At 28.2% G+C, this 11461-nt stretch overlaps 2 protein-coding genes across 3 annotated transcripts in view; one reads left to right on the top strand and one right to left on the bottom strand.

The window, feature by feature from the left end:
* Positions 1-2686, bottom strand: part of LOC101490214 (hypothetical protein At1g04090-like) — a 12531-nt gene extending 9845 nt beyond the window's left edge. Inside the window, exon 1 of one of the 2 annotated variants that reach the window (XM_073370805.1) lies at positions 2316-2686. Coding sequence is in view for 1 of the 2 variants with exons in the window: in XM_073370797.1 (XP_073226898.1) it covers positions 2316-2412 (97 nt within the window). In the remaining variant the exon portion in view is untranslated. The remainder of the gene's footprint in view (positions 1-2315) is intronic. The other variant, XM_073370797.1, reaches the window with a different exon arrangement.
* A 4040-nt stretch (positions 2687-6726) lies between these two features.
* LOC140918902 (secreted RxLR effector protein 161-like) lies at positions 6727-7050 on the top strand. Its single transcript, XM_073363855.1, has one exon. It carries the CDS (start codon positions 6727-6729, stop codon positions 7048-7050), a length of 324 nt encoding a protein of 107 aa, XP_073219956.1.
* The last annotated feature ends 4411 nt before the right edge of the window (positions 7051-11461 follow it).

Raw genomic sequence — 11461 nt, 5'->3', positions numbered from 1 at the left:
CAGCAGGAGATTCCATCCACATGATACTCTGGACAATTCTCGGATCAAGATAGTTGGCAATTCATGACATGACTATAGTGTTACATCGATCCCAAGCAATAGAAAGTCGACTAGAGTTTGAAGGGTGATTTAGGGTTCCAAGAACGAACCCAGACTTGTTCTTGGATCGAAGAGCAACGGGCATGGCATGAGATCAGGTGTGGAAGTTAATGTTATTAAGCGGCAGAGAGACGAGTGCAAGGCCCAGATTATCACTTGGGTGCATGAAGTAGGGAATGAGCATATCATGTTGATAACTTCGATTTCGATTTGAAGATTTCTTTGGTTTGGTGATGAATTTGAGATTGATCATCAGATGTAGAAGAAGAAAAGTTATCCGTATCCAATTCCATCGCAAAACAGAAAGAAAAAAAAAATGTCGTGGAGGAATGTAGAATTAGAGGCACAAATGAACAAACATATCAAAAGAAAGAAGATGAATGAGAAATCACTATGGATTTGCTATTGATACCATGTTAGTGAAATCATATTCAAAGAGAACATTTGTGAGTAATACCTCTTTTATTCATTAGAATCACTTGCTTGAAAATTACAAAGGAAAATATATTATCTCTTTTATATGAAGAGAATGAACTAGAAGGGAAAAACATAAATGAAGGGAAGCTAACAAACTAGCTACTTAGAGAAAAGGGAAAAATAAAGATACAAAATAAACCAATATCTAACTACTATAATAAAATGACTAGTTATGTTTAATAATCCTCGTTCGCGATGGGGTTCGAATTTCTCCGTCTGCACCCGCACCATTCATATATATAAAATAATAAATTTAAAAATTATATTTATTATAATTAATATAATAAAATAATTATTATTATACCAATAATAAAATTAAAAAATATTAAAATTATATTTTCTATTGGAAGTAATTTTTAATATTAAAAAAATATTAAATACATTGAATATATATATAATTATAAAATGACAATATCAACTCCCCAAAACTCATCCCCGAATTTTAATTTCAGAAAAAATTTACACCCACGCCTAATCACAAGAATTTTCTCCATCTAAATCAGAATAGATTTAAGTGGATACTCGGCAGATTATATTGTCATCCCTATCTATTTCAACCATCTAAGCTAATTAGTGAATTTGTGAAATTTACAAGTTCCTGCTAATCATATATTAAGACAATAAATTGAAATAGTCAAACTAATTATTATAATAGAACACATATACTTTCTTGTTTTTGATTGTTACTTTTTTTATCATAATATTTAGCATTTTCCATAATGGTAGTATAAAATAACTATCAAATAATTCTGCATAGATACTCAATGATATCTCACCATATTCATATATTTGCGAGAAACAACGTGATAAATTGAAAAGTATTGTCATCGATTTACAACAAAACAAATCTGGAGGTATGTTTTAAAAAATAAAATAAAATAATACAAGATATGTAATTATTTGTTATGGAACTGTGTGAGCCACTCATGGGATCCTATTATCTATCCCCTTTATTATAAAAATTACAAACAGACCAAAAAACAATTACAAAATAATTAAAAAAGCAATCTACACTCTCCGTCTCATCTTATGTGAACTTAAACAAAAAATCGTTAAATGTTATTTATAATTTTTAATATAACTTTAACTTTTTTTTTATTATTTTTCAATTATTATTATATATATAAATTTAAAAATATTATTATATTTTGTATTAATAATAATGAAAAATCCATTAATAACTAAAATAAATAGTTTAATAAAACGATTTCTCCTTTTTTTAATTATTTTATTTTTTAATAAATTTGCAAAAAATTTAAATGACAATTATTTCGTTTGGTTGGAATTATTTCGTTTGCAAAAAGTTTAAGTTCGATTGGAATTGCGTGAATATCTTTTAGTTAAACTAGGGGTCACGGATTCAATTTAAAGTTTTTTTTTTTTTTTTGACTCAAAGTTTGAAGTTGAACAAGGGTGTTAAAACTCTTAAAATATATATATACACAATAATTAACATGTTAAGACATCGATTATATCACCAATGTACTAAACTCCGATACACCACCGTTCGTTCAACTATTTATGTATAATAGCCGTATTCTCTACCTATAATTTTTTCACCTAACAACACCCCGTGAGGCATATGCCCCATTTTTCATTTTTATCCCCGTATCTAAACGAAGAACAGAACACAACAAAAACAAACGGCAATCTCCAAGAAAGCAATAAGAGAAATAAAATAAAATAATAAATAAATAAAAATGAGTAAAGTAACAATGGCATTGACGAACGAAAAGTACCTGAAATTGGATCCACTGGTGCAGCTTTAGGAACCTCCATTGCTTGAATTGCCATCAAAAGCACAAAACAAACCCAAAGTATTCCCACATTCCCCATTTTAATAATCCCTTCCTTCCACAAACAAACAGCCCAGATCTCAACTGAACCTTATCAAAATTCTCTTTTGTGCTCACACTTGAAAAGTACCAACACTTTTGCTTATTGAAGTTAGAACAAAAAGCACAAAGTTGTTAGTGGTGGTTGTTACTGCTCAATACTCAGCTCTGCCTTATAAATATAAGTGGTTTGTTTTGGAGTTGGATTGAATCCACTCACTATCTAGCTTTTAATACAATTTATGACTCTTTCCTTCACTACTAAATTGGATACCTATTTAAAAGGTACATAGGTATTTTTGTTTTGGCTAAATTCTCATTCCCCTTTGCATTAAAAAAAACAAAATTAATTAAATAATTTATGAATTATTTTTTATATTTATTTTTAAAAAGAAAATTGATATTTTCTTTTTGAAAGAATTCTAATTTTTTTTTAAGAACTAATTTGAAATTTATTTTAACTAAAATCATGTTCAAAACATTAAATTAATTGATATTTATAATTGCAGTAAATTTGATTCAATTTAATTCAGTTTTTACATCATAAACATTTCGATCATGATTAAATTTTTTCTATGTTTTATATTATTTTTTAATTGATCACTTTTTGGGTGTTTTTTTTGTTTTGCTATTGTCCCTTTGGTTATGGCCGAATCACGGACAAAGGAAAAGGTACATCGTGGAAAGAACAATATTAAAAAGAGTGAGATTGAAGCATAAATTAATTGGACAACAATAAAAGATTAAAAAAAGAAAGTAAATATAACGGAAACATTACATAATGTACTGACAGTCGGGTTTATATGACGTAAAATTTGCTTATTACTCGGCATAGAAGATTAGTTACTCAGTAAGAGTCAAAATCCGATAATTAATGTAACATTGATAACGCCACCAACACAACAGTGTGTTTGCGTTATATTGGTTGAATATTACATAGTGAAAAAACCTTCTTTTACCTTTAAGTGAAAAAACCTTTGAACGCGGACCTAATTAATTATATTCTTTAAGTTTGTTCTAAATAAACCATAAGAATTATATTTCATATTAAAATAATAGATAAATTGGTCCTTTCAAATGCCTCGGTTAACTTAGATTTTAAATTTTATAAATCGATAAATATATAATTAAAATTGTAACATATTGATTAAATAATTCATATGTGAAGTTTTATTATTAGAAATTATGTTGTGATATATTAATTGATTATATAATTTTTATTATTGATCTTATGTCAATATCATTGTACTATGAATTAAAGAAGAGCAAAGCTACTAAAACAAAGTGTTTTAGGCCTATCTGAAAAATAAAAATAAAATATTTAATAAAAAAGTCTCAAATCTTTTTTATTTGATAAAAATATTTCACATTCTAATATTCTTAAAATGAAAATTGATAAAATTTTATATAAAATTAAATAAAACACGTTACTTATTAGTAGAAGTAAATTGGCTAATGAATAGAGTAGGAACGAAAAAAATATTAATTATAAATTGAAAAATCACTAGACAAAAAGCGACCGTGATGTTTGGATGTTCAAATTCAAATAAGTAGAAATAAAATAAATAAATAAAGATAAATTATAAATTGTATATTGTTTCGATCAATAAAAATGTTTATCTACAAAAAGATCTCAATAATAACAAAAATACAATAATAATCTAATTGCAAAAATCAAAAGATTCCATTATACAAAAATACATAAATTATTTATCAAAAGTTATACTACGAATTAATAGCATTAATATAAAAATTAACTTTTATCATCTATACACTAATACTAAATTTAGCAACTTATCAGACACACGAACATGTTTAACTAAAAAAAATGAATAGAAATAAAATATTAAAGACATTACATTATTATTCGTCTTAAAAAGTTTCTTCCTCAAAATTTCAGACATCATGAAAATAAGTAACTTCACTCATGTCAAACCAAACAAAACATATACAGATTTTATAAGTATAGTTATATCGTTCTTTGTGGTTTTATTGTTCTTTATTCATTAATTTTAATTAAAAAATAAAATTAGATATAGTTTTATTGTTCTCCATGGTTCTATAATAATAATAATAATAATAATAATAATAATAATTATTATTATTATTATTATTATTTAATATTTAACAAGTAGTATTATTTAAGTTTATTTTTTTTAAGGTTTATCGTGCCTTGAAGTTGAGTATATATGAGTGTAGACTTAGGAAGTTACTGGTAAATGTAATTGAAAGCGATTTGTAATCAATTAGGAAAGTTAAAATATAGTTAGAAGTTAGTTAAGTTTGTTGTAGTAGTTAGTGAGTAAACTGATTGATATAAATTTCTAATACTAAGAACATTATTGGTAAGTGATTAATCAATCTTGTTTACTAGAACATTTACGTTTTACTCTCTTCTTCTCAATTTCAATTCCTCTTAGTTATACAATATGTTCTAACAATTGGTATCAAGAGCTTGGGTTCTAATCTAAGGGAAACACGAGTGAAAAAGTGTGAGGGGTTCAAAATTGGAAAACACAAATGTGAGTGAAAGACAGAAAAAGAAGTCATGAATGGAGGAGGTTTTCTATCGAATATGTCAGTCCTTGATGGGAAGAATTGTGAGAGTGATCTGCATATATGAGGTCATTGTTGGGAGCTCAATAAGTGTTTGAGATTGTGCAAGATGGCTATGAGCAAATAGGTGTGAATCCTATAGAAAGACAGCAGGTCACATTCAAAGATTGCAAGAAAAATGATTGCAAGACATTGTTTTACATCCAGCAAAATATGGATTCAAACAACTTTGAAAGGAGAAGCATTATCAGTTGCAGTGTACTTCTTGAATAGGTGCTCGACCAAAAGAAAGGGCACTAGGGCACCTGAAGATGCCTGGACTAGAAGAAAGCCAGTTGTAAATCATCTAAGAGTGTTTGGCTCATTATGCTTCAGACATGTGCCAGTCCAAAACAAGAGGAAACTTGATGAAAAGGCTGAACAAATGGTGTTGATGGGTCATGATTCAACTAGGGCTTACAAGCTATATGGTCCAAATAAGAACAAGGTGGTGATAAGCAGGGGCATACTGGTGGATGAATCAATATGATGGGACTGGAAGTTGAGTGAAGCCATCTCGAGCAGTGCAACTAGCCCAAACAGACAACCAACTCAATCAGTCTTGCCAGCAGAGCAATAGTAGTGAAACTGGATGAAAGCCATCTAGCCAACAAAGTAGTAGTAGTGAAACTGGATGAGAGCCATCCAGTGGGAACAACAAGTCAGCCAACTTCTGAACTTGTGAGAAGATTTGAAAGGGTCAGGCAACCTTCAGTTAGATTGAATCCATATGAAGTAATATCTAACTCAACCATTAATGCAGATAGAGAATTAATACATTTTGCTTTGTTGGATGAATTAGAACCAGTAATGATGATGAGGCCTTGAATGATCCTAAATGGAGATTAGCAATGGAGGAAGAGCTCAAAGCCATAGAAAAGAACAAGACATAGGAGCTGATGACCCTGCTAGTGCACAAAAGACCAATTGATGTGAAATGAGTCTATAAAATAAAATTGAAGCCTGATGGACAGATTGTCAAGTACAAGACCATACCTCTAGCAAAGGGATTCCTATAGAGACATGGACTAGACAATGATGAAGTGTTTGTCCCTGAAGCTAGAATTGAAACAATGAGGCTGGTAGTATCAATGGCTAGTTACAAAGGCTGGTCCATGCATCAACTAGATGTCAAATCGACATTCCTTAATGGATCACTAGAAGAAGAAGTATACGTGAAGCAGCCACCAGAATATGTGAAAATGAGCCAATAAGATCATGTATACAAACTAAAGAAAGCTTTATATGGCCTGAAACAAGCTCCTAGGGCCTAAAACGAGAGGATTGACATATTCCTCATAGAGCAGTAGTTTGAAAAGTGTGTGAATGAACATGGAATTTATGTCAAAAAGACATCAACAACATATGTACTATTGATATGCTTTTTTGTTGATGATCTATTATTGACTAGCAGTGATGAAACACAAATTCAGAAGTTCAAAATCAAAATAGAGAAGGAGTTTGAGATGATTTATCTGGGCATGCTGTCATATTTCCTTGGCATTGAGTTTGAAACAAAACAAAAAATGGAATTTTTTGTGCATCAAAAGAAGTATGCTAATGATGTATTAAAGAGATTTAATATGCTAGATTGCAATGGAACTAGTACCCCATCAGGAGCAGGGCTGGTATTGTCCAAGGAAGGCAATGAGGACCATTGAGGTATTTTTGCAACACAAGGCCAAATATTGCATATAGTGTTGGACTGATTAGTAGATACATGGAGAAGCCAAAGACATCTCACTACATGGAAGCAAAAAGGATTTTGAGATACATTAAGGAAACCAATGACTATGGCCTACTGTATGCCACAAAATCGAATGAAGGTGATGCTGAACTTGTTGGCTTTACTGATGTTGACTGGTGTGGAGACAAAGATGATAAAAAAAGAATACCACGAGCTGTGTTTATGATCAATAAATCACCATTCTCATGGTGTTCAAAGAAGCAAAGCTTAGTGACATTCTCCACTTGTGAAGCTGAATATGTGGTTGCATCAATGGGAGCTTGTCAAACTTTATGGCTGGATGAACTATTGACATAATTGGGACTGAAGAATGTTGAAGCAGTGGAGTTGAAGATAAACAACAAATCAACAATAGATCTAGCAAGACACCCAAGTGTTCACGGAAGGAGCAAACACATAGAAACAAGATTCCCCTTTCTAAGAGATCAAGTAATGAAAGACAAGATAAAGATAGAGCATTGCAATACTAATGATCAAAAGGCTAACATCTTAACCAAAGCCTTGAAAAGAGTAAAGTTCCAAGAGATGAGAAACAAGTTTGGATTGACATCAATTAAATCACTTTGAATTAGGAAGCATGTTAAATGTAATTGAAAGTGATTTGTAATTAGTTAGGAAAGTTAGAATATAGTAAGAAGTTAGTTAAGTTTGTTGTAGCAATTAGCGTACAAATTGGTTGATATAAATTTCTAATACCAAGAACATTCTTGGTAAGTGATTAATCAATTTTTATTTACTAGAACATTCTTATTTTACTCTTTTCTTCTCAATTTTAATTCATCTTAGTTATACAATATGTTCCAACACATACATATGTTTTAGTTTAGAATTTAATTTGCTAAAGAAAATTTTATGAATAAAACTATAATTTAGTCTAAATTCTTCCTTTGTAATTTTGTTTTCTTCCTTTTCTAAATGACACCGTAACACATTATACATTCACCGTTCATACATTTGTCAAAAAAGTTCACAGTTGATATACAATATAATATATGTTTGATTTGATATTGCAATTTGTCGATAAACTTTGTCACTACTAAATAAATATAACAAAGATTTCTCTATAATTTTTGTCCATTATTTTTCTAAAAACGAACTTTTAATCCCTCATTTATAAAATTGATTTTTTTTTATCATTTCATTAATGATGTGACATTTAATTATTGTTATTAGTTTTATTTATATATTTAAATATATATTTTAATACTTACATAAAATATTAAAAATTTAATTTTTTTTAATTTCACTTGTGTTAAATAATTTAAAATTTCAATATTTATATCAAAATTTAAAATTTTATTTATTTTAAATATTTTAATATTATTTTAAATATTTAAATTTATTTCATTTTAAATATTTATTTGATTTATATATTAAAAAGTTTAAAATATCTTTAATTTACTTATATTCATCTTTTTTTTTTTGTGATTTGAATCTTTATTTTATTTTAAGTAATGACTTAATCCTTTATGTTTTAAGTAATGATTTGATTTGAATATTTTGTTTTATGATTTCATTATCAATTTTAAGAAAATTCATATATTCATCAAATTCATAACTCAAATATTCAAATAAGTTTATTTGATAGATTTGATGTTGTTCTTGATGGAAATGAAAATGAGTTTATTTGAAAATTTAAATTATGATTTTGGTGAAATTATAAATATTGTTGAAGATGAGTTTTGTTTGAAGATGATGATCAATTTTTGGGATTTTTGTAAAAAAAAAAATTATAATATTATTGACATTTTAAGACATAAATGATTAAATCATTACTTAAAATTAAATAAAGAATCAAATTGAGAAAACAAAATAAAAAATTAATTTATTACCTGAAATTAAGTTAAGCAACCAAGTGGAATATTTTATCTAAATTTAAATTTAAAATTTAAATTACTTAAATAAAATATTCAAATTTATTTATTTTATCCAACACTAATTTAAAAGCTTTAAAAATTTTAAATAAACTATTTAACTTTTTTAATCTAAAATATAAATAATATGAATGATAAAATTTATCATATTAATAATGACATAAAATTTATTTTATGCAAGTCACCACGTTTTTAATGAAAGCGCCACATAATAAGAATGGTGGAGGATAAAAAATTCTCCAAAATTAGTTGATAGAGGATCGAAAAACTAATTTTAAAACAAAAGACTAAAAAATAATTTCTAACAAAATTGAGAGCGAGACAGAAATGTATAAAAATATATTTTCGCTCAAATTTATTTCAGTGTATTGCACAATTGTTAATACAAGACATTTCCCACACCTTTCAATAATATACTATGCGTTACAATTACGCTTTTAATCTGCTTTTTATTATACATTTCTAGATTTACTACGACTAAATACATATATCAAATTGCTTATGGTTTGAAGTGATTTTTATTATACTCTTAGTTTTGTGTTGTTTACAATATGAATAATATAAAACATATATATCTTTCTTAGAACAATGTAAATTAATTTTTTGAATATCCAATTTTTCTTACATAGATAACAATCAAATACAAATAGTATTCAAAAGAACCTCAAAAGTAACAATCAATAAATAAAGAAATTAAAACAATTTTGCGGAGAATGTTATTAATATATTTGAAATATGTACAGACCAAGTATTAATCGTTCTGAACGTGGATGTCAAGTCGTAGATTTTGTTTTTTTCGACGTTGTATTTTAAAATGTTGTGAGAGTTGTTGTACAGGAATAAGAGGTGAAGTGAATATATTTTTTGGATTATTGATTTCGTGAAATGAAAGAAAATAAAATTTGAGAAATTTCCATAAGGTAGTAATTGAGTTGGCTCTAAGTGGATTTTTAAGATTAGACATGACTCAAATAACAATATCGAACGATATAGAGTCTGACTTATTGGTAAATGATATACTCAAAAGGAAAAAATTGATCATAAAGGAACATTATCTCTTGTCTCAAATAATGACTCATTGTGTATTATCATAGTACCGGTGGCTCATTATGACTTAGTGTTACACCCGATAGATATGTAACTAGTCTTGCTAAATGGAGGTCTTGAAGAAGAAGTTTATAGGGACCAACATGAAAGTTTTCCAATTTGAAGGAAATGGTCATATGGTGTGTAAACTTAATAAATCAATATATGGACTGAAACAAGCATCAAGACAATGGTATATTAAGTTCATTGATATCATTACCTCTTTCAGTTTTGAAGAAACCTAGCTGGTAGGTGCATATATTCGAAATATCATTGGGAGTAATTTGTATGTTTTTGGTCATATATGTTGACAATATATTGCTTGTAACTAATAGTTTGAGCATGTAGTATGAGACTAAAGAATACCTCTATAAGAATTTTGAAATAACGAAATTGGGTGAGACGTTATATGTGATAGGAATTGAAATATTATGTGATAGATCACAAAGATTGTTGGGATTGTCTCAAAAGGCCTATATCAATAAAATTCTATAGAAATTTAACATGAAAAATTGTTTTGCTAGAATTGTACCAATTCAAAAAAAGGGACAAATTCAGTCTAATGCAATGTGCAAAGAATGACAAAGAGCGGGAACAAATGGAATAAGTTCCATATGGTTCTGTAGTGGGTAGTCTAATGTATGTGTAAACCTGCACGAGGCCAACTATTAGCTTCACAGTTGGAATGCTAGGCATGTATCAAAGTAATCCTCGAATTGATTATTGGAAATCCGCAAAGAAAGTTTTGAGGTATCTAAGTGGGACTAAGGAGTATATGCTTATGTATAGAAGATCCAATCAATTAAAAGTACTTCAATATACAGACTTAGAATTTGGTGGATGTGTTGACACACACACACACACAAACACAAAATCCACATTTGGCTACTTATTCTTCCTTGAGAATGAGTCATATAATGGAAAAGTGCTAAGCAATTTGTTGTTGTTTCATCTACCATGAAAGCTAAATTTGTAGCATGTTTTGAAGCTACAATTCAAGCATTGTGGCTGCAAAATTTGTTTTGGGGGATTAGAGTTGTTGACTATTGCTAAGCCGCTAAAAATTTGTTGTGATAATTCTACAGTAGTATTCTTTTTCAAGAATGATACATTCTCAAAGGGTGCAAAACACATGGATAAAATATTTCTCTGCAGTTCAAAAACAAAGAGCATTCATATAGCAAGTTAAAACAGACGTTATGATTGTTGACTCATTAACTAAAGGGTTACAACCAAAGATATTTAAAGAACATGTACATAGAATAGATCTTGGTTGTCCTATTGAGTAATATATTTGATGATGTTGATCCTTTGAGCTCTTTATGATCATATTTTTATGAACCTTTATAATTTGTATCTAGTCGTTGTGCACGTAATTTTAATTATGAGTTATAACATGAATGGTCTAGAAGCATTTAAGAGACCCATAATTATATTTTATGTGATACTTATGTACTTGTATAAAAGAGCGCTAGTGTTTGTGGTACATAGAAGGAAGTGTGTTTTGGAAAATAATAATACTTGACTGCCATAATTCACACTTAGTTTTTTATTATATTAAGTTAATTATGTATTTACATGAATTTTATTTATCATACTTATGTATTGGTTTCTTTAAATTTTACACCAAGTGGGAGACTGTAAGAATTTTATGGGTTATTAACTTTTCAATTTATTGGTGTAAAATAAATTATAGTAACTAAATTTTTTTAAGAGTTATCAATTGGAAAGGCAAATGTTATAGTAAC

Source organism: Cicer arietinum, chromosome 1, assembly GCF_000331145.2.
Source record: "Cicer arietinum cultivar CDC Frontier isolate Library 1 chromosome 1, Cicar.CDCFrontier_v2.0, whole genome shotgun sequence".
NCBI classification, from domain to species: domain Eukaryota; kingdom Viridiplantae; phylum Streptophyta; class Magnoliopsida; order Fabales; family Fabaceae; genus Cicer; species Cicer arietinum.
The sequence above is the reverse complement of the archived record's forward strand: the minus strand, read 5'-3'. Positions and strand labels throughout refer to the sequence as shown.

What these genes read in the sequence shown, in the direction of transcription:
- LOC140918902 (XM_073363855.1), top strand. Translation starts at nt 6,727, where the DNA reads ATGGAGAAGCCAAAGACATCTCACTACATGGAAGCAAAAAGGATTTTG.